The 25,072-nt window shown below is 39.4% G+C and overlaps 1 protein-coding gene across 1 annotated transcript in view; it reads left to right on the forward strand.

The window, feature by feature from the left end:
• Positions 1–24,144, forward strand: part of Reps (RALBP1 associated Eps domain containing) — a 110,799-nt gene extending 86,655 nt beyond the window's left edge. Inside the window, exons 13-17 of the mRNA XM_080271669.1 lie at positions 13,421–13,441; positions 14,222–14,381; positions 17,767–17,848; positions 21,364–21,466; positions 23,823–24,144. Of these exons, the coding sequence (XP_080127795.1) occupies positions 13,421–13,441; positions 14,222–14,381; positions 17,767–17,848; positions 21,364–21,466; positions 23,823–23,885 (429 nt within the window). The 3' untranslated portion in view covers positions 23,886–24,144. The remainder of the gene's footprint in view (positions 1–13,420; positions 13,442–14,221; positions 14,382–17,766; positions 17,849–21,363; positions 21,467–23,822) is intronic.
• Positions 24,145–25,072: the final 928 nt, after the last annotated feature.

Below are 25,072 nucleotides of genomic sequence, written 5' to 3' on the forward strand. Positions count from 1 at the left end.
ACAGAAAGAATTTAAAAAGCTTCATGAATGGAGCAATAGATGGTAAATGGAATTCAGTGTGGACAGATGCCATGTAATTAAGTTTGGTATAAGTGGAAAAGACCAGATTGGGATTATAAGCTAGGAAGTTCAGCTCTACACCTATCGGAAAAGGAGAAGGACCTACGAGTAGGAGTGATTTATCAGTAACAGACTGTCTCCGGCTGACCAAATGATAAGGTATGGAACATGCATACTGTACACTGCTTGCTGGTATGAGAATAGCATTCACATATATAAACGAAGACATGCTGAGGAAGATAATAACATCATTCATCAGACAAACCCTGGAATTTGCATCAGTAGTCTGAAATTGTCATCTCAAAAACACAGAGATAAGATTGAAAAAGTACAAAGGGCCTCTACAAGATAGGTACCAAGCTTAAAGGATCTAAGCTATGAAGAAAAACTAGAAAAACAGAGCCTACCAACATCACAAGAGAGAAGGAAAAGAGGAGACATGATTACACTATATAAATGCATCCCAGGGAAAGAGAAAATTGACATCAATGAGTTTTTTTAACTTATGGGGAGGCATCAGCAAGAGGACACTGCATAAAACTACATAAAAAAAAAGGTGACAGAGACATGAGGAAATTCAGTTTCCCAAATAGGGCAGTTGTTCAGTGGAATACACTACCGAATGAAATAGTGTGTGCCAAAACTATTCATAAATTCAAGGATATGTATAAAAATGGTTTAAAACACTTGACAGTACAAGCTTGACTGATTTCCGTTAAGGTACAATTAGGTAAGAACAGTTAGGTAGGTAAGAGCACACACACACACACTGTAGAAAGGAACAGATGTGTGGTAGTATTTGGAAACAGGGAAGAGGAAGAAAAGGTTAGGTTCGCAAGACTCGAGAGAGACACGAACATGGTGAGAGGAATATTAGGCAAGATTGACCCCGAAGGAGACAAGTGGGTAAAAGAAATTGAGGAAGTAAGGAGGATAGGGCCTTATAAGAAAGGGGAAACAAGACCAATGAGAGTCAAGTTTACATCAGAAAGTGTAATAAATGAGATACTTAAAGTGACCTGGAAATTAAGCAAAGAGGCGGGGATGGAAAATATTATAATAAGAAAAGATCTGAATGAAGAAGAAAGAGAAGTTTTAAAATCATTAAAGGAAGAAGTAAAGGAAAAAAATGATAAGAGGACAGAGGAAGAACGTAATACTTTTTTTTGGGGAGTATTGGATATGAAAGTAAGGAAATGGTATTTAAGGAAATAGAAGTGAAGGAAACTAGGGGGGATGGTTGTGAAAGATCAGAAGTTGAGGAAGTGGTACGGACAGAGAGTAGGAGAGAAGAGGGTATTAATAATGTCAAAAATAATTTGAAGGTGATATATACTAATGTTGATGGTTTCATATCGACAAGGATCGAAATTAATGATTTCTTGAGAGAACATGAACCTGATGTCATGTGCTTTGTAGAGACAAAATTAAGAGAAGATATTGATGTTCATTTGGGAGATGGTAAATACAAACTGTGGAGAAAAGACAGAAAAGAAAAAAAGGGAGGAGGAGTGATGATAGCAGTGAAGAACAACATAAATGTAGATACTGTGGAAATGGGAGAAGGCAGGGCTGAAGTGATATATATGAAATTAGAAACTGGAGAGAATGTTAAGAGAGATATGGCGGTAATGTATGTTCCCCCAAAGACGAGAGCATGGAAGGATGACGAATACCATGAGATGTTGTCAGATATGGCTAGCTACTTGCAAAAAATAATTGAGAAAAGCAATAATATAATTTTGGTGGGTGACTTTAATTGTAAAGAGGTGAACTGGGAGGAATGGTACTCGGGAGGCGGCGAGGATTCGTGGGGCACTATGTTATTAAATATAATAATGAATAATGTGATGACGCAATGGGTCAAAGAAGAGACACGGTTTCGAGGTGAGGACACACCAGCAAGGTTAGATTTACTGTTCACCAAAGAACCCGATGTAATAGAATCATTGGAATATCTCTGTCCTTTGGGAAAAAGTGATCACGTGGTCATTGAGTTCCAGATGTTAATAGGAAACGTCGAGCCAAGAGACGAGCTTCATAGACAGGGAAGATACAACTTTGGCAAAGCAAATTTTACAGGCTTGAGAAACTTTGAAAATGCGGATTGGAGAAAATTCAGAGAAACAAGAGAGATACAGAGGAAGTGGGATATCTTTCTAGACCTCTATAATTTGGGAGTGGAAAAATTTGTACCAAGAGTAAGAGGGAAAGAAAACAGGAAAAAGGAGTGGTTTAATAGAAGGTGTATGATAGCCAAAAAAGAGAGAGATAAGGCGTGGAACAATTGGAGAAAGAGAGGTAACGACAGAACAAAGGAAGAATATAAAAGAACAAGAAACGAATACACAAGAATACGTAGGGAAGAAGAAAGGAATTTTGAAAAAGGTATAATTGACAAATGCAAGGATGAACCCAAATTGTTTTATAGATTTGTTAATGGTAAACTGAAACAAAAGGAAGGAATCACCAAGCTGAAAGTAGATGGAGAGGTCTTTAAGGATGCGGCAATGCAAGCATAAATAATGAACAAACGTTTCCAGTCAGTTTTCACTAAAGAAAAGGAGCTTGTGGAAGGGGAGGGAGTGATTAGAAATGTTCCGGTGATGAAAGATATAAAAGTGGAGGTGCAGGAAGTGTATAAATTACTGGAAACTCAAGATGTAAGGAAAGCCCTAGGACCTGATGGAATTTCTAATTGGGTACTGAAGGATTGCAGAGAACAACTGGCGGATAAAATTCATAGCTTAATTGTATGCTCACTGGAAGAGGGGAAAGTGCCAAAAGAATGGAAGAGGGCAAATGTGGTACCAATTTACAAGGGAGGAAACAGGGAAGAACCCCTGAATTATAGACCAGTGTCTCTAACCAGCATGGTCGCAAAATTGTGTGAGAGAATCCTGAAAGACAGATGGATAAAATATCTGGAAGAGATTAATATTTTGGCTGAATGTCAGTTTGGATTCAGAAGTGGAAGGTCATGTGTTTCAAACTTGTTGAGCTTTTACTCAAGAGCGATTGATGTGGTACAGGAGAGAGATGGTTGGGTGGATTGTGTGTACTTAGACTTAGAGAAGGCCTTTGACAAGGTACCTCATAAGAGACTAATGTGGAAACTAGAATATATAGGAGGACTAAAGGGGAAACTCCTGGAATGGATGAGAGACTTTTTGAGAGACAGACAAATGAGGACAGTAATAAAGGAAAAGATGTCTGGATGGAGGGAAGTAACAAGTGGAGTCCCTCAAGGCTCAGTGTTGGCGCCAGTAATGTTCCTGATTTACGTAAATGATATGGTAGATGGAGTGAACAGTTATGCGAGTCTGTTTGCTGATGATGTAAAGATCTTGAGGAAGATAGAGGTTGAGGAGGATTGTAAAATACTGCAGGAGGATTTGGATAGGATACACAATTGGAGCCGGACGTGGGAAATGAAATTTAATGTAAAGAAATGTAAAATATTGGAAATGGGTAAAAGTACCAGGAGACCATCACTGAATTATTTTTTGGGTAATGAATTAATCACAAAAAGGAGAGAAGAGAAAGATTTGGGAGTGCTGGTCCAAGATAGTTTGTCACCAGAAAAGCACATTAACAAGATAGTTGGAGAGACTTATAAGCTCTTGACTAACATAAGAGTAGCATTTCATTATATGGATGAGGAAATGATGAAAAAATTGATAGTGGCCATGATCCGCCCCAGGTTAGAATATGCAGCGGTAGTGTGGTGCCCACACAAAAAGAAAGATATAAACAAGATTGAGAGAATACAAAGAACAGCAACCAAGATGGTCCCCAGTCTGACAGACCTGTCATACAGAGAGAGGCTGGAAAAACTGGATTTGCCTTCGTTAGAGGAAAGGAGAAAGAGGGGAGACATGATTGCGGTGTTCAGGACCATGATGGGAGTAGATAAAATTGACAAAGAAGATCTGTTTGTATGGGATAAGAGAGCAACAAGAGGACATGGAATGAAATTGAAAAAGTCAAGCTGCTTGAAGGATATCAAGAAATATAGCTTTCCTTACAGAAGTATAGACTTATGGAATAGCCTGGACCAAGAGATCGTCCAGTCTAAAACTTAAACGAGTTTAAAGTTAAATTCGACTTATTGAGAAACAGCGACGGAAACCCACGAGCATAGTACATTCCGTGTATATCACAATTAGGTATATTCTTAAATATTTGGAACGACTTAGACAAAGAGGTGATGCATGAGAAAAACATTCATGTGTGTAAAGGTAGACTTGATAAATGTGGACATGGAGACAGGACAACACGAGCATTGCTCAATTCCTGTATACTACAAATAGGTAAATACAAATAGGTAAATACACACACACACACACACACACACACACACACACACACACACACACACACATACGAGTGTACCTTTTCATCGTTCAGCTAAAAGTTTTTTATTACTTTATGCTTTCGAAATAGTTTTTCACATACCTGTAAGTAGATAAGTTGCCACCTGAAGAATCTGTACCCCCATCTCTGACATTGCTCCCCACTTTGTACTTTATAATTAATTCCCCTTCATGCCCAGTGATGTTTTTAGAGATTGTATGTTTACTTCAATGAAAATTAAGCATTGATCAAGAGGGGATTACATTTATTTGAAGAGACCCAAAGGTGGGGGGGGGGGGACTCTGGGAAAATTTGTGGGATTTTATCATATCGTATTACATGGGTTTCAGTGGTTTGCACGTTTTGGTTTATACTTTAAAATACCTAGATACATAGCTGCGCAAATTGATGATCTGCTGTAATGATGAGAGCTTGTACAGTACTTAGATGATTAATTTTGTTACAGTATCATTGTGGTTAGTAAAAATATACTTGATATGTGTTCCCCTTTGCTTTCTGTTATTACCATATACTAAAGCCGTATTTTCTTTGTACTTGTTATGTTGTGATATTGGTATTGTCAAAATTTTAGTGTTTTATGTAGGAGGTTGATGTTTCTTCTGATAGTATCAGTATATTTGTAGCTTACTGTTAAGTCTTTCTTTGGGTAGTTTTTTAGATTAAAGATTCCATGGTTTATATTTGGTAATCATATGGTTTGTGAAGAGTAGAATCCTTAGTATGTTTCTTCTTCAGTCATCATCCTTCTACTTATCAGTTGTTTTATGTGTAGTTACATGTCAAGTAATGTTTCTGTGTGTGTGTGTGTGTCATTCAGATGGTGTGTATATTTTGTAATTTAGTTTTTAAAATGATAATATAATACAGTTTTAGATATGTATGCTGGTATACATATTTTTTAAATAGTTTGCAGGTTCCCTTTTGTTTTGTGCTCAAGAATTTTAAAGTTGATGTGCAATTTTTGGGTAAAATAAATATTTAAAAAAATTAAGTTTGATAATGTAATTCAGTTCATTTTTATGTTAATGCAATGATGTGTGATTCAAAGAAGTATTTCATTCTGCATAGTAAACATTAATGTAAATTGAGTAATTCCTCATTTAGCACGAAGTTGTTTTCATAACAGATATTTTAAGTAAAACCTTGTTGGAGGGACAGAAGTCAAGAGTGAGAGCAATGGAAATGAGTTATTTGCTGGGAGCCTGTTGAGTCACAAGGAGAGACAGACTGACAAAGGAGGAAGTAAAGGAGTGTTATGGTGTGGATGTGGATGTGATACGAAGCATTAGGAGAAACACACTGAGGTGGTATGACCATGTGGAGAGGGTGGAGAGTGAGAGACTGACAAGGAGAATGTATATGAGTGAGGTGGAGGGTGGGGAGGCGAAGGATGAGATGGAGGAATGGAGTGGAGAGGTATATGAGAGAGGTGGGTGTGAGCTGGGAGCAGGGCAGTGCAGTGGCGGGGGGACAGGGCAACATGGAGGCGATTTGTTTGTGGCCACCCTGTATAAGGGATTAAGGCGTCTGGCAATAGATAGATAGATAGCGTTATATGTGAAAGTTATGCTCCACCATGCATGATTATCATCTCAGACTTTAATTGTCGTTGAGGCCTAGGTTTATCTGAATGTGAACCAGTGGAATGCAGGCTGAAATTACCCTTCTTCTACAGTCCATCATCCTCCTTTCTGGGGATAGGGAGAGAATTGAGGAATATTTGTATAATGAGCCTGACTATAAGTGTCATTGTCACAGAATTTTAAATAGAGAAGAAAAAGAAAGAATCACATTAAAGATTCTTTAGTTTGAGAGTATGTGTTATTGTGATTTAGTGTACATATACAGTAATCCCTTTAATATCCAGACTCCCCAAGGTCCAGACATTTTGGGCCCGTGCCTTCGGAACCCAAAAATGGCCAAAAAAACATAAAAAAAAAAAGAAGAAGAAGAAGAAGAATCCGACATTTTTTTCAGCCATACTTTGAACTTGGCACGTGGCACCGAACAGCTGTGTTTATGCGCGGCCCCTTGCTTCCTCCCCTCCCCAGTTACCACCTAACTACCATCCTGACCAGACGCTCATCACAATGGATGCCGCACGTGCGTGTTTTTGTGAATAATCAGTGAAAAAACTGCAGTACCTCGCCACTAGACCACGTGGGACTTTATAGTTTTGTGCAGTGTTAAGAAATTAGATTTCAGAATGCAAAGGATTAAGTGCATAGTGCAAACTGGCAGTTGTAACTGGCATGGCGCAAGTAAGAATAGAATGTGCAGTGTTAAACAGTTATAATTCACAGTGCAAAGGATTAAATGCAGTACAACACTGGATTACTGTATGTGCTTCAATAGCATTTTCACCACTGCCAGAGCCTTAGAGGAAGCAGATCACCAATTTTTGTAACGGCCTTGGACGTGTTGGAAGTACCCGGTACACTGCTAAGTATTTTCCATACTCACTTCTAATTCCTCATTCTCTGGTTCCTTTTCATTTATTTCATGCTTTTTGTCCTGTAGTTGTGTGAATAGGGTCTTAAATAGGTGCTATGCATGTCCGGTAGGGAGTTATGTAGGTGGTTTTCTGAGTTAGGCTGGGTTAGGGTCCATGAGTACCTGTCCAGGAGGCATTTTCCCAGTATCCGGACAGACCCACTTTCCGGACATGCCTTTGGCGCTATTACATCAGATATTGGAGGGATTACTGTATATGGAGCCTAGCCAATGGAGAGTACAATATCTGGTGGTATCTGGCCAGATTGGTCCCCCTAGATGCGGTGAGGAGATACCCCCTCCCCATGACATCTCTCCACCTCCCTCTGCCCCATTGGATCTTGTCCCCTGTTGGTTGCAGGCACTTATCTGATGTGGAGGTTGACTCAGTTGATCCCCTCATCTCCAGTCGTGCTCTGCTCACTTTTAGTTTTGATGTCCTGATAGCCCCTTCCTATAAAGAGGTCATCAGGTTCAGAAATTACAGGAACGTTGACCACCATTTGATGTGTCATGAAATTGATCAGCGTTAAAACTACCGTACGTTGATTCTTCAAATCTTTCTTCAGATGATTTGGTTGATATATATAACAACGAGCTTAGGTTAGTTTTTTTGTCATTATTGTCCTGAGGTGGTAAAAATAAATCAATGTACATGGTGACTCTCTGTGTTATGGTCCATCCATTAATTCTTTGCTTAGACAATGTAGAAAAGCAGAACGCACGTGGCACTTGCAGCGCACTGAATTAGCTCGTTTGCATTATGTTTGTGTGAGAAGAGCAGTTGTTTACACTGTAAAAGCCCAAAAAGCAAGGTATTATCAAAATAAAGTTGATTCATGTGGTGGTGATACAAAAAAAACTGTCTGCAGTTGTGAATGCCTTGGTTGGTCATAGGAATGTAATTTTTAAACCAACCTCTGTATCTGATGCCCAGTTGGATTCTGATTTTGCTTTTTTTTTTTTTTTTTTTTTTTTACAACTAAGATGTCTTGCATAAAAAATTATTTAGACAACAGTTCTAGTGAAGTGTACTCAGTTGACTTCCAACCACGGTGCACAGGGGGTCATTTGCATTCAACATTTCATCCACTCGATGTAAATAAAGTCAACTGTTACATCAGAGAACGTAACAAAACATTTTTCCCACTTGATCCGTGTAACTTGTCACAACTGCCTGATGTGTATGAGCATGCTGCAGACTTTATCTGCAACATAGTAAGTAGATGCTTCTTAGAAAGTGATTTTGTGCAGTCTGAGAAATGTGCTTTGCTTAGGCTCCTAATCAAGTAACCTGGCCTTGACATGGAGAGCATGACAAACTATCGTCCTGTCTCGAACCTGTCTTTCTTATCCAGGATACTTGATCAGTTCTTACCACTACTGGAACATAACAGAGTTGTTCCTGTTGTTCAGTCGGCATACAGAAAATACCATTCAATTGAAACTGCATCAGCAAGGATTAATAGTGACTTGGTGACAAACACCTGTAGTGGGATGTCCTCTCTCCTAGTTCTGTTGAATCTGTCTGCAGCTTTTGATACAGTAGGTCATGAACAATTGTTGGATGATCTTTATTTTTATGCCATTCGTGATAGTTTTCTTTTTCTCCTAGTCATATCTGTCAGACAGATCTCAGAGAGTGGTTGTTGTGCCATTTGTGATAGTGCTGTTTTGCTCCTTAAGTTGTATCTGTCGGACAGATCTCAGAGAGTGGTTGTCGATTATGCTAGCACTGATTCTGCTTCCCTTCTGTTCGGAGTCCCTCAAGGATCGGTTTTGAGTCCAATTCTGTTTACAGTCTACATGAGTAGTTTATCGTCTTTACTTGATGCTCAGTGGTAGGTGGTGGCGACCATCATCCACTCACTTGATGTAGTGCTGCCTACTTCTTCTTTACTTTATCATTCTTTTTCTATGCCTGCCCTCCTCTCTTCTTATTTCTCCCATCTTTCCTGTCACTTTATTACTTTTCTTTCCCTTACAGGCGGCATTACGTTGAGTGACAAGCCAAATGGTTTCCTTTAAGCCAATAAACCATTTACAACGCTGGGTGGTAACCATATAACCAAACCATACGTGCTCCCTACGTGTCAGCAAGTGGGTTGGTGGAGGGTTAGTGTCCCTCCCTACCAAACAAATAACTCAAAGTCAGATGGCCACCCTTTACGGGATTATGGCGTCAGACAATAGATAGATAGATAGATAGACTTGATGCTCACGATGTGTCCTGTAATTTTCATGCTGACGACACCCAGCTATATGTTAAGATGTCAGATATCAACGATACCAAGATTAAGCTTGAATCTCTAATGTCTGATATTAAGATTTGGATGGCTAGGAGGAAACTTAAGCTGAATGATGGTAAAACTGAGATCATCATCATCAGAGGAAACAGAAGGGGTGATGACTGATAATGCCCTGGCTTTGAACATTGGTGTGTCACAGCTTCATCCAGTCAGTTCTGTTCAAAATCTGGGTGTTTATTTTAATTCAAAGTTATATTACAAAGAACATATTAATCAAGTTGTCTGGGGATGTAACTTGCATATCAGAAATCTGTACTCTGGGAGAAAATTCCTGAATAGATATTGCCTCTTAATATTAGTCCATGCAGTGGTCTTATCTCATGTTGATTACTGTAATTCACTGTGGATTGGTCTTCCAAATAATATACTAACAAAAGTTCAGTCTGTGTTAACAGGACAGCACAACTTATCTTTGGTCTCCCACCAAGAACCTTGACTACCCCATTCCTAATTGAGCTGCATTGGTTACCAGTAAAGGCTAGAATTGAATTGAAACTGTGTCTTATTACATTTGCAGCTTAATACTAGCTGGTATGGATTTATTCATACCAAGTCAACAGTTCACTAAAAGATTGATCTCTCCGAAATGGTTCGATAGCAACTGTGCCAGAGCAACGGCCCAGAAGTCATTAGCTTATAACTCTTACTTAAAATAAAAAACATCTGAATCACTCTCTCAATTTAAAATTGCTAGAAACCATGCAAAAGCTGTAATAAATCATGCTAATCAAACTTTCTTCAAAATCAGGCATCAGAACTACTAAACAGCCCTAATGACAGTAGAATATTCTGGTCAGCTCGCAGTTCTTTCAATAATAACTTTAACAAGTCTTCATCCATTCCATTACTAATATCATCAGATTGCAACATTACAAGTGACCTGTGTGGGAAAGTAGATATCATTGCCAGTATATTTGCCAGAAATTCTACCATACAGTAGAGGAAGTCAGCCAGAACGTCCCAGTACTAGAGCTTGACTCTCCCAAAATTGTTCCACTTAAAATTCAGACAAGATACATAAAATCCATCCTAGACAATTTACCTACCAACAAAGCTCCAGGACCAGACAGAATTCCTCCAATTGTTTTTGAAAAAGTGTTCCCCAGAACTTGCCTCTGTTCTAGCTAAATTATTTAGACTATGCATACATACTTCTTCATTCCCTGATTCATGTAAAGAAACCAATATCCACCCAGTTCAAAAGAAATGAAGTTGTTCTGACCCCTCTGATTACAGACCAATAGCTGTCACATCTTCTCTTGGTAAAGTATTGAAATTTTAATTAATAAGCACGTAGTTAAACATCTTGAACCCAACAACTTAAATAGTGATAGACAATATGGTTTTTGCCACGAAAGATCCACCATTGACATATTCAATCTCCTGACTCTCTACCATTCATCAATCAATCGACCCACATGGAGAAACTCATGCAGTAGCCCTTGATATTTCTAAAGCTTTCGACAGAGTATGGCACTGTTCCCTGCTGTCCAAACTCCCTTGCAATGGACTAACGTCTTATGTTCCTCTGCTTTCCTCATATCTCAGCGACAGAAAAATAAGAGTAAAATTAGATGATGTATATTCCAATATCCACTCAGTTAATGCTGGCGTGCCATAGGGATCAATTCTGGCGCCAACCCAGTTCCTGGTTCATACTAATGATCTCTTATCTGTCACCCACAATCCCTTCCATTCATATGCAGATGACTCAACACTTCATAGTTCATTCACACTCAGACACCCATTTACAAAGTCTAATATCTCTAACTCTTAATTCATTACAGCCATCTCCATAAATCAAGACTTATCTACGATCAGTGAATGGGGACAAAACAGCCTTGTCTCATTTAATGCTAGTAAAACCAAATATATATACAGTTTACTAATAGACAGATATTGCCAGATTCATATATTACCTTCAGTGCTACTCAAATTCCCATCTCCAAAAGTATGTAAATTCTCAGCGTCTCACTTAACATTGCCCTCAGCTGGACCTCTCATGTCAGATCACTTGCTAAAACTGCCTCAAAGAAACTTGGATTATTGTACAGAGTATGTAACTTCTTCACAGACGAGCATTTATTGCTCACCCTTGTGGAGTGGATGTGGAGAGGTTGCATTAAAACAACTAGACAAAATTCAGAACAAAGCTGCTGGAATTATTAATAACCCTGCTATTATAAATAAACTATCTCCCTAACAAATAAGAAGGAATATTGCCTCCCTTGCATTATTTTACAGATATTGTTATGGCAAATGCTCAGACGAAGTTGCGTCCATTGTGCCACCTCTCCATGCCTTCCCTCGTTCTACACAGGCATCTGGTAGCGCTCATGACTGGAATGTCACACAGCCATGTTGCAGAACTTCTGCCTATCAGAATTCTTTCATTCCCCAAACTGCATCTCTCTGGAACTTGCTTCCCCAGAGTTGTTTCCCTCCAAACTTCAACCTACAGCTGTTCAAGTCCAACTGTTACAGATATTTTATGAATGGAGTACACCAGTAATCTGGTGCTTGGATTTTTTTTTTTTTTTTTTTTAATTAAAAAAAAAAAAAAATCAAGGTTCTTTAGCTCTTGCTGACTTGTTAAAACTCCCATTGGCACACCCAGGTGTGATGTTCCATAGTGAAGATGATTCCTTGCGTCTTGATGAACCTGGACCCATTCACCAGTCATCTTTCTCTGATCATTCTTTTGTCTATAAAGCCCCTAAATTATATAATAGATTCCCATTGTCCTTGAGACAACTCTCTTGTGTTGAATCCTTTAAGAGACAACTGAAAGCTTTTCTTTTTTCACAATGCAATGACCTGGAGAGAGGTGCTATGACAGATGATTATAGGATTTAATTATTGCCACTTTCATTTTTTTTTTTTTTACTGATGAAATCTGTATTGTATATGAGAGATGTTACAATTCTTGTAATTGTAATAATGTATATGTGTGGCAACCGCTTGTGAATTCCTTATGGAAGAACTGGCGCTTTTGAGAAACAAAAGACCATATTATTTTTATTTTTGTTATTATTATTATTATTATTATTATTATTATTATCCATCCATCCATCCATCATCCAATCCTACATTGCCCCATGAGGAGCGTAGGAGCCTGGGGCTAGGCAGTTGGTCCCGACATTTAAGATGAGAGTGACCAGCCTCACTCATCCCTGAGTGGCATTGAATGAACAGTCAACCCCAACCATCCCTTGGATATAAACCTACACTGGCTCAATCCAATTTTCGTCGTAATACTAAATGCCCCATTTGAACTTGATTGTTGTTGTTATTGTTGTTGTGGCTGCAGTCTCATCTGGACATGAAACCAGTGGACTGCAGGCCAAAGTTGCCCTGTGCCTGCAATCCACCATCCTCCTTTTGGGGCCCAGGGAGGGAGCTGAGGGTGTTTACATAACTGTCAGCTCTCGCTGTCTGGATATATCAGTGCCAGTGTGTGAAAGCAGCGTTCTCCAGCATTAACAACATACTAAATGAATTTCAGTACTTAAAAATAAATAAAATACTTAAGGATAATTTGGTCAAATTGAGAGTATGAAGAATGGGGTGACTAGAAGAATGTATGTGAGTGAGGTGGCAAGGGGGAGGGGGACGAGACTGAGGATGAAATGAGGGAACAGGATGGAGAGATATGATATAAGAGTTTTTTAGTTGGAGGGAGGGCAGCCAAATGGCAGGGGACAGGATGACATGGAGGTTGACTTATTTGTGGCCACCCAGTGTGGGATTAAGGCATCTTGCTATAGGTAGTTAGAATAAAAATTCATCCTTGAGTTGGACGTCATCCTTGAGTTGGACAGTCACATTTAGGCAATACACAGTGGAATTGTGAGTGGCTGAATGAATGTCAGTGTTAGCTACTTGTTCCAGCCATGTGTTACACAATCTGACCGTTTGGTAGTGAGTAAATATTGTATCCAAATAGTGTTCATAACATAATTAATCATGGTACGACTATTATGAAAGTGCGGTAACTGAAATGTTAAGTGAGGAATTTCTCATTTATGAAGAGTGTGTGTTTCTTTATGAGTAATTTTTATACTTATGCCAGCCATTTATATTTAGTTCATGTATTTATGTTTTATATATTGTATGTTTTTATGTATAACTGGGTGCTTCCCCCCATTTCCCCTTCCCCTTCCCCCCTCGTGGTGTAACAGAGAGAGCTGCCTCCCATTAGGGTAAGTGCAGTGTTGTGGTGGCCCCTCTTGTATGTAGATTATTTTTTGTATTGGGAATATAACTTTAGTATTTAAGGTAATAACAAAATCTTCTGTATATTATCCATCTTCATAGTGGTTAAGTATTGCATGAAATTTGCCTTGTAGTTTGTAGATATACTATAGTACTGTACCTTTGTTTTTACATGATCATATACAGTAACATAGATGCAGCTGTGTAAGCTCAATATTTTGCCTTGTTATGTAATATTATTCTGCTTCACAAACCAGTACTAGGTATATTAGCAGATTGCTTTTTGAATGCTAATTATTCTTACCTTTCCTTTGGCATGTAAACAGAGTAACACTTTACACTTACCTTTGCATACAATACAATACACTTACCTTTGCTGTACAATATGTCTGGCATCATAATCTTACTGCAAAATGGTAACCAATGATACTTTAATTTAGCTGTCCATTTAACGAAAATAGGGTCATATATACATTTTTCATAGCTTTAGGAATGTAGCTTAATTTCAGGCAGCTACTTTATTTGTTACAACATTATTCTAACCATTTTACAATGTAATATCTCTTATCAGTAGATCACATTTTTTTTTTTATTGATATATGTTTGTAACAGCTATGCCATTAGTTTTTTTTTTTTTTTTTTTTTTCATTAATATAAAAATTATGATAATAATAATGAATGCATTGCTTAAAGTAGATTTGTAAGAAATGTGTTCTTCGCAATATCCTCAGGTTAAGTTTTACCATGTTCTTCATATTCCTTTACAGAGCTCACCAAAGAAACTGATCTACCAGAAGAGTGATGGTGATGTTAATGTTGGTGTTGATGGAGGGGTTGAGGAGGAAAGCATCTGTCCCCTTGAGACCCGACCATCAATGGAACATGCGAGAACTTCAGCCTTCGAAGTGTACCGCAAGCCTCATCAAGGTACCTGTATTGCTTTGTAACCGAGGAGGGCATATCCATGAGATAAAAGTGCATTTCACAGATTCTGCAGTGGTGAATGCCCTTTTGCAATTTGAATTGGGTAAGGTTGAGTTTTATGCCCTCCTTTTGGAAACTGAGGTAAGGATGACTCCATATGCCCTCCGTGTAAGTTGAACGGAGCTGGACACCTCCGCAATCACTTCCGCAGTCCACAATTTCCGCAGTAGTGGACTGCATGATTTCAGTCACAGAATTGCGACTGCGGCAAACTCATGCAAAACTTGTGGTATTGCGTTGTGGAAGTACTTCCGCATCGCAGTCTCCCACGTGGCAGTCGGTGTCGGTTAGTATAGGCTACAGCATGACCCATGAGTATCAAGCTTGTACAGGATTCCCGGCCAGCAGTGGTGGTGGGCGAGGCGTCGCTGCGTCAGTTAGCAGTAGGGATGGGCAATACCAGGAGAAATGATTTGTTAACAGTACGATACGATATACTATAAGCCAGCATGGCAGTAACTTTTGTGGCATACATAACTAATCATGCACAGTTGTTCCACAATTTGACATGATGATCTTAAGAACTAATGTAATGGTGATCACTGAAAATGCTTTTTTTTTTTTTTTTTTTTTTTTTTTTTTTTTTTTTAAATGGTCTTACTGAGTTATTACCTGCAAGAGTAAGCAAATTTCTATGAATTGTCTACTGTATTTACGTTCTATGAACTGCATTCTGCTGCAGGTCAGATTGATTTTCCCGAGTGGCACAAAGGCTATTTCTTTTCCTTGTAATGTTATTTTTGTACTAAAGGATATGATTATATTATTATATTTGTACTGTGAGATTTTCATGGTATGCTCTGACTCTGATACAAAATAAAAAGTGATAGATATACACCTGAGAATACGTCAGTACCTTACAAAATTACGGTTCTGAGGAAGATAATTGTAATGGGTAAGTTTTCAGTAAATACACCAATTTTAATACATCATAAATGTCATAGATTATAAATACAGTAATTCACTACATTACCAATCGATTTACCCTTGCTTGTGCACTTTGTATTGAAAATTCTGAAACTGGATTCAGGTAGCACATTCCAAGTTTATTGCGGTATTGTGGTGGCAGAAGGTAAGGGTCAAAGGCTGTGGACTTGTGATTGCGGAGTTGAGTTTTAGATTGCGGTGGCCAGCTCTGAAGTTGAACAAGGTTAAGAGTACATACGTCTTCTTTTTGGCATTGTTTTTTTCTTCCATGAATGAATTTAGTGCTCCATTTGTCAGGTGTAGCTTGTTGCAAATGCAGGTTAACTCTGATGTAAGCTTCAGACAACTGTGTGTGTGTGATGATGCTTGAGATTCTGTATCACTTAGATTGATATAGAAGGGATTGCAGTTTCCACAATTTTGAGCCGCAGAATAAATACATACTGTATATACAGTAATTTCTCTGTTATATGATGTAATAGAGCCAAAGGTATATCCAGATATGGACAGAATCCTGATACAGTTTAATAACCTCGTCTGCGCCTATACCCAGCCTATAAATACAGTACCCCTACTATTTGTGGCAGTGTTGTCTGGTCATTCAGCTGTATTTAGACATCAGAACACGCATAGGAATATCCAGTACAATGCTAGGCACTACGAAAGCAATTGATAACCAACAAAAATCCACAAATACCTTATCAGTATGTGCAGTACTCCTCTGGATCATGGCAATCTTTTCCAGTCTTTCAGCTATGTAGATATCAAAACACACATAGAAATAGTCAGTATAAGGCTAGACTAAGAAAACAATGCATAAACAACAAAAATCCACTAAAAAATCAATGAGGATGCCGGTTGTAAAAACGATGTTTAAACTTTCGGGAATTGTAAGTTTTCAGTTTGTTTGGGGGAAACATACACACAGCTGAGAACCAAACAATGGCCACTTCCGCATGCACAAAGAAAAACGTTTCCATGGCCAAATTTGCCCTCAGAAATTGGTTGTACAGAATTGGTATAAATTGTATACCCTCATCTTCTGTGGTGTTTATACCATAAGATAAGCTAATAAAAACATGCAAAACTGATAGAGTAAAAGTACAGAAATGTAGTGAGAATAAACTTGTTCAAGCGTACAAAATAGCATAGAATAACTTCCCAACATCTTAGCGCAAAATTTTGCCCATAACATGCTAGAGCTGAGCATGTGTCTAGATGCAAAATTTCATGAGGTTTCTCATGGTGTTTTCGGAATATCGATACGACCAGTAGTATTGAGTTAAATTGCCAAAATGTAAACAACTCACTGGTGGTGATGCAGGGATGGTGGGAGAGGGCAGTACACGAAGCAGGGGTAGAGGAGGGAGGGTGGGGGGACGTGGAGAGAGATACGCCTGGCAGTGCTGTGCTTGGATGGGGATTTGAGGAGGGACAGGGGAGTGAGAAGTAAGAGCGGCGGGAGGATTTTGACCATTGGTGAGGGAGCCCGATGGCCATATATGCTCATCGTGTGGGTTGCGGTCTGTATTACCAGCACACGGCCATTAGCATCCGAGTGATCCAGGTTGCTGGGGGACTTTGACCATTCGGTAGGGAGCTGGACAGCCCTTTTGCTCATCTTTTGGGTTACAGGCCTGTATTACTCAAATGCTGTGGACCTTTCCGAGCAATCTGGGCTGCTGGGGGACTTTGACCATTCGGTAGGGAGCCAGACAGTCAGTTTCCTTTGCTTGTGGGTTGCGTGCCTCTGTTACCCTCGTACTGGCTGAACTTTCCAAGTGATCGGGGAGGCTAGGGAATTTTGCATGTTTGTTAGGGAACCGGACAGCCATTTTTGTTCAGCTTGTGGGTTCCGTCTATTACCCACATGTTGCGGAAGAGGCTGGCCTGCGACCCAACCGATTTTTTTTATTTTGTAGGCCGGCCAGATGCTGATGTCGGAGCTGTTACATTTGGATATGGACAAATAAATCTGGATATGGATTTAATTAAACCAAAGCCTAACTTTTCATTTGTTTCTTGATGAGAATTATTTCAGCTCTCCTTTGGCTGCATAATAATTGTATTGCCATATTTGGAATGTGCAAAGGAATGAAAAGCTAATACAATGATGGCATGCACAGTACGTGTATCATCTCCAAAACTGTGATTTCAGAATTGTTTTTAGTTGGGTAACTCTTATGTAACTGTCTTGCCGTCATAACACTTACCCATCATAACAGTTGGAGCCAGAATTCTGGAATGATGGGTGAATTAGTATCAAGCTCACTTCACTAGGCATGCTGTTGGTAATAATCCTTCTTTTGTACTTTCTCGTTCATTTACTTTAGATCCTAATTTACTCCATCCCTATGTGAGGAAAAAAAGGTCAGGATGATGATAATGGTGATGATTTCAGAGGTTGGATCAGCTTTTGAACGAGTGTCTGGTCAGCGTGGAGAAGAAGAGGATAGAGTGCGTCACCTGTCAACAGGAGCAAGGTGAGTTGGTTGTCACATTTTGGCTGTTCTTTATACATTTTAGCCAGTCTTTACCTTTTGTTTCTTATTTATTTCACTTCCTTTTTGTTACTGGGATATACAGGATTCTTTTTAGCTTTGGAGAATTTATAACATTTCTTCATTGGTGATTTACATTGTCTGACACACCATACTATCTTCTTGCATGTTATCTCTATCTATCTATCTATTGCCAGACGCCTCAATCCCGTTCGGGGTGGCCACAAACAAATCGCCTCCACGTCACCCTGTCCCCTGCCATTTCACTGCCCTGCTCCCAACTCACACCCCCCTCACTCATATACCTCTCCACCCCATCCCTCCATCTCATCCTCGGCCTTCCCCTCCCTCCTCCCTCCTCCACCTCACCCACATACACTCTCTTTGTCAGTCTTTCACCCTTCATCCTCTCCACATGGCCAAACCACCCCAGTGTATCCCTCCTAACGCTTCCTATCACATCCACATCCACACCACAACGCTCCTTTATGCATGTTATCATTGCTGATTATATTAAACATTTTAACCTGAGGATATATATATATATATATATATATATATATTATTCTATTCTTGCCATGACCAGATGATTCATTTTCAAAATATGAGATCCTCACATTGTATTAATGTGTTAATGAAAGTAAGGAAAGTTTTCCTTTGAGCTTGATAAAAGCATCTGGAATAGTAGGAATAAAGTTGCAAAATGTTCAGGCTAATGGAGTTCAAAAGACAAACCAGTGTAGCAGACCAGCAGTTATCCCAGGCCAGAAATGACTTCACACGCACTGCTGATAACGTCATGGATGCTCTTCTCACCTCACCCAGTGTTTGCCCTTTGTAAAGATGTTAGGTCAAGTTAGATTAATATCTCTATTCCCCTCCCAACTGGGGGGGACTTAGCTCAAATCAAACCTCAACTTTTTTAATTCACCTGACCTTTACAATAGGCTGACTTATGGTAAGGTGGGCAGTACATAAGTTGTCAGCAACTTTGCATGTGCAGTGGACACTTATTGTAGTACATTTGTGGCCCAGGTAATTCCTGATCCACTACATCGATGCCATGCATAATATATTTGACAAAATATAGAATACAAAATAAATAACTAAGAAAGAAATGCTAACAAGTTTTTATGTCAGTAAAAATATGGCATACCGTGTTGACCATGTTCTTATCTCACATATTTAACTGCCATTCACCACCAGTGACTGTATGGTTCATATCACAGAGCACTCTGGTGATAATTTGTCTTACTTTTGTAATTTTTGTTTGTTCCTAGTCATTTGTAAATAACATTTTTTTAAAGGCTGTGATGTTGCATGCATATGTATGCCCTTTTTTCACATGTCAGTGGGAATCAACAGTGGTATCAATACTGTGTATAAATCTTTTTTTCATTTTTAATGAGAATTACGGTGATACTTCATGTCATCTAGCCCCAGCAGCACCAGTCTGCCACCAACATGTAGTTTTGGCAAGTTCTTTTAATGGCCATATGCCCTAAACCCCTAAAGCCCTTTCATCATCTGTTGATGTATTCAGGTTTTGGTACATAGAGTCCTAATATCATCAATCATACACAAGCTGCCAAAAACTGTCGCGAGGTATCCCCGCCTCTTTGATGACATATATGGAACCTAGCCAATGGAAAGTACAATATCTGGTGTTGTCTGACCTGATTGGTTTCCTTAGATGTGGTTGGGAGAGACTCCCCCCCCCCCCTCATGCCATCTCTTCACCTCCCTCTTCCCCATTGGAACCTGCCCTCTGTGTCCCCTCTCACCCAGACTACCTCACGTACCCCTCTAGACTGTGTTGCCTGTGTGGCATATTCCCTCCCTTTCTCCCACTCCTGATGCCCCTCCTGCTCACACTCCCTCCACCTCCCGATTCCCCCTAATTTCTCAAGGATGTCCGATTCTTGCACATAGTGAGGGATGACTCTAATTTTTGGTGGTCACTTGTGCAGTAACCATTAGACATATTAGAGTGAAATATACATTTTCTGGTGTGTAAAATCAAGGCCTTCAAATCTGTAAGACCAAATTTTTCTTTGGTGTAATTTTTTTTTCTTTCTTCGCAAGGGGTAGCAATTTTTATTTTTGATGTTCTTTGATGGTTGATAAAGCGGTAACCATTAGTCATATGAGAGTGAAATATACATTTTCTGGTTTGTAAAGTCAGGCTTTTGAAGTCTATAAGACCAAAATTTTCCCTGGTGAAAGTTGAAATATCTGACCCTAAATTCAGTTCTGGGGCCAGACAGGGTGGGAGAACTGCAGTCTTTAGGGGTCAGTGTTGTCAAGCCTTACTTAGAGCTTCATGTTTGAATTGTGGAGTTGTCCTTCCCTAGGGATGATTGTCATCAGAGGTTGATAACCCCAGCCTACTGCATGGAAGAGGTTGTAATTGTGTACTAGAGATATTAGTATGTAGTAGTCTCAGCCATGATGGACAGTGATATAAAAACATGCATTGAACATGTGTCGTTAGGGTTTAACCTTGATATCGGTGTGTGGTTAACTCATCCGTATACAGTATATTATTGTACAAAAATGGGTGGTAGATAAAGTAGGTCGTTGAATGAAAAAAAATCTGTTTGTAGTGTAAGAAAGCTTAGAATCATACTGCTTGCCTAAAGGAGAAATTAATTTAGTTTGAAAAATAGGTAGTAGATGTGTAGAGACTATAATTTCTTGTTGAATCTATCTATCTATCTATCTATTGCCAGACGCCTCAATCCCGTTTGGGGTGGCCACAAACAAAACGCCTCCACGTCACCCTGTCCCCTGTCATTTCACTGCCCTGCTCCCAACTTACACCCCCCTCTCTTGTATACCTCTCCACCCCATCCCTCCATCTCATCCTCAGCCTCCCCCTCCCTCTTCCCCCCTCCACCTTGCTCACATACACTCTCTTCGTCAGTCTTTCACCCTCCATCCTCTCCACATGGCCAAACCACCTTAGTGTGTTCCTCATAACGCGTCCTATCACATCCACATCCACACCACAACGCTCCTTTATATCCTCATTCGTCAGCCTGTCTCTCCATGTGACTCCACAGGCTCCTCTTAAATAACTCATTTCCACTGCTCTCACTCTTGACTTGTGTCCTTCCAACAACATCCAAGCTTCACTTCCATACGTTAGAGTTGGTATCACAATACTGTCATGTAGTAACTTTTTCACTTCCATGCTCACTTCCCTGTTTCTTATCACTGCTTTCAAAGAACCAGCAGCCTTTCTTCCCTGCTGTACCCTTTCAAGCACTTCACCTTCCAAACCTCCATCCTTACTCATCACACTACCCAAGTACTTAAACGTACTCACATTTTCCAATTCCTCACCATCCAACCTCGCTGTACATGCACTGACTTCACCTCTCTCAAAGACCATCACTTTACTCTTCCCTACATTCACCTTCAGATTCTTGTTAAATGCTGTCCCATATTTATATTTTATATGTCTTGTTAATCAGTTCTTCCACTCTTTCCAGGCCAAAAGACAAGCGAGAGATTCAGGCATTTATAAGGACAACAACAGAAAAGAATACGATGCTAACGAGATTAAACTCAGAACTACATCAAGAGTTAGCCGAGGTGAGTTGATAATTTCTGAAATGTGGCGTTATAGCAATGGAAAGGTACATGAATACATCGGACTATATCCACAGTATGTTACTGAATTATCAGTGGGTTGGTTTGACTGCATTCTGGTGCACCTGAACATTGCATGCTGTGGTTTAAAAAGCACAGATTGTCCTTATGGTGGTCAGCTGATTTATATGTTTCCTTTTATATCACTAGACATATCAGCTGTTGTTTCTGAGTTATCCCATTCTGTCTGGTCAAGTAGATCCATCAGCCGCAGGCAAGTGGCCACTCCTGCTGGGTCATCCCATGCAATGATGCGATGTTCACTGGGCATGTCAGTAAGGAATTGTGTAATTTATGAGTTATCAGTTAACATTTGATATTTCCCACCATATATTGTGCACTGGCATATAATGCGAACCCTTGATTTGGTAAGGGATGTTTAGGGAAAAGAATTTACTCAGTTTAATTGTGCTGAGTATATATTCATATTCAGCATCAGCCAATAAGCTGTGAGGGAAAATAATTTTGCATTGAATTATTTATTTGAAGTGGAAATTAATGAAGGCGGATTCTGTGGTGCAGTGGTAGTATCTCCAGTGTGCAACTGGAAAACCTCGAGTTCGACTCTCGGGCCGCTGAAACTGTTGAACATAGTTTTGGTGGTAGGTGGGGGCATTCACCGTCCACTCACTTGATGTAGTGCTGCTCTTGGATGTCTGCCGTTTCCCCTCCTCCATCCTTCTTTTCTTCCATCCTCTTCTGTCTTTCTTCCTTCATTCTTTCCTTGTCCTTCTGCCTATGAGTGACTTTACACTCCCTCTTCTGTCTTTCTTTCCTTCATTCCTTCCTCTTCCTTCTGCCTGTGGGTGACTTTACACTGAGTGACAAGCCAGATGGTTTCTTGTACAATAGGAAACCATTTACTAAGCTGGGTGGTAACCATATAACCAAATTTTGGCGCCCAGTGGTTTAGTGGGTAATTACGGCGCTCCAGTCACATTGAACTAGTGAAGATTTGTATCCAAGGGGTGGTTGGGGTTTATTGCTTACTTAATGCCACTTTGGGATGAGTGAGGCTGGTTACTCTCATCTTAAATGTCAGGACCAACTTGCCTAGCCACAGGTTCCTATGCTCCTTATGGGGCAACATAGGATTGGATGATGGAGGGATGGATGGAGAAATCTTTCGCCTTGACCTTGCGTTTGCCAGCAGGCAATCAGATGGTTTTTGTTTATGTGTTACTGTTGCTCTTAGCATGGTGGAATGACTTTATGCTCCATGTGTGTGCATATCTGACCCACAGATTTTTTTTTTTTTTTTTTTTTCCTTTATGGTTTATTTATGATAATGCACACACATCTAAGTCTGCATTATTGAAATCTTGATTAATAATTAGCAAGGCCATCATGATTTTCTTCTGACAGTTGATGTTCGTGATCCCAGTCACCGTAACCCATAGTCCTGCTCCAAACCATGACCTTCGTGGTATAATGCCAGTCCTTCTGTCTGTTTATAGGTAGATGCCATAATCTCGTAAGGGGTGACTGTTTTACTTTGAGTTAGTTGTTCTACAGCAGCGATTCTCAAACTACGGGTCACAACCCAAAGGTGGATTGCGAGAGGAATTTTGATGGGTCACAGGGACATAGAATAGGCTTAATGCTTTCAGTGTATTTGATTTACTTAATTGAAATTGTAATTATACATATTACACTATTAGCATATTCATAATAACTACGATAGGCTATATACTGGTTACTCTCTCTCTCTCTGTATGTGTTTGTGTGTTTGATTTTTTTACCCTGTTGGTTACGAGGTCTTGAAATATTCCAATTAGGGTCACACACTGAATAGTTTGGGAACGGCTGTTCTATGGGGAGGAGCACTAACCCTCCGTCAACCCACCCACCTGTTGCCACGTAGGGAACCTGTATGGGTTGGTTTTATGGTTACCTCCCAGTGTTGCAAATGGATTCCTGGCCTACAAGAAACCATTAGGCTTGTCACTCAGTGTAAAGCCACCCAAAAAGGAAATAAGAGAAATAAAAAGTAACAGGAAAGATGGGAGAAATAAGAAAAGAGGAGGGCAGACAGAAAAAGAATGATAAAAGTGAGAGAAGTAATAGGCAGCACTACAACTAATGTGCAAGGTGTTTTTTGAAGCAAATTTTTTTAGGGAAAAGTGTGTATTATATGGTGGAAAATACAGTATATTTAAGAATGTTGTATGAATTTTAGGTGATGGAGGATTTATATCTTTCCCTTTTTATAGCACTGGGAATATCAGAGTTGGAGAGTATAAAATTCACAAGTTATGAGTAGAAATACTGTATGTGTAATTTTCTTGTATGTTTTCAGGTGATGGAGGAGAGGATTGCTCTGGAGATGCAGCTGGAACAAATGAAGCCATTTTCCAGTTAGTGTCTAAGAATGACACATTGTGACAGAGCAAGGCAAGATGGGGTGAGAGGAGGAGTCCAAGCAGTCACCCTTGCCTCTGTCTCATGTGTTGCTGTGCTTCTCAACGTTAGATGTTTGGTCCTTCATCTTTAGTCAGGTGATGTACTTTGTGTTTTAGCCTTGGTACTCTCAGACGATTTTATACCACTTAGGCCAGACCTCTAGTAGTTAATTGATTAATGTAGGTTGAATCTCACCTTTCCAGTTTGAAATGTGTCTCCAAAGCTAAATATAATCGTTTAGAGGTGGTTAGAGTAAAATGAAAGATACATCAGCAGATTGAAGAGATTAAACCCTTCAGCCAGATGATGTATTATCATATTCATGTTGCCACCAGAGGATTTTATTCGGCTTTGAAGAGGCTGATTGAGTTGGAGGAATTACAGTAGATATAGCCTTCATCAACTCCTTTAGTATGAGAGGCCTTTATTGAGTTGAATAAAATTGCCTGCAGATAGCAAGAATAAACAAAAACAAAAAAAACTCACCAGATTCAAGGGGCAAAGAGCTCAACTTTTGTTGTACACATTATTTTTTTTCTTCCTATTTAGTCATATTTATAAAATTCATTATATGGGGACACTGTTGTGTGTTGGAAAATTAAGAATTTTATCGAACAATTTAGTTTTCTAGTACAATAGTTACAAAAGGGATTGATAGTGTAGTACAGGCATCCCTTATTTTTCGTGGAGGTTAGGTTACCAGATATACCATGAATAGCTAAAACCACAAATACTTTTCATGATTTAGAAGTACAGTATACTCCTCATGGGGTACCACGTGATTTTCATTCGCTGTATAGTGGTAAGTGTATGGAAGCCAGCAGCCCTTATTGTACTGTACGTAAAATATAATGTAACAGCATAAAAGATGAAAAGACAATGGAATAACAGAGGAAGTGCAGTGTAAATTAGTTTTGAGTTAATATTAGTACACAGAAAGAAAATAAAATAGACATATAGTAAGAGTGCTGTACATTTCAGTGGTACATAATATTTATGTGTGTTGCCATTCAAATGTCGTTGCCTCATCTTGTTCCTCTTCCCTGCCTCTCCTACAGTTTATGCTTTTGACGATGATGAGGTGTCAGTGAGATGACAATGTGATGATGATGTATATGATGATGTTGAGATGATCATGATGGTGAT

The sequence above is a fragment of the Coenobita brevimanus genome, chromosome 47 (genome assembly GCF_032717465.1).
Source record: "Coenobita brevimanus isolate Jiangsu-jjx chromosome 47, ASM3271746v2, whole genome shotgun sequence".
Classification (NCBI taxonomy): domain Eukaryota; kingdom Metazoa; phylum Arthropoda; class Malacostraca; order Decapoda; family Coenobitidae; genus Coenobita; species Coenobita brevimanus.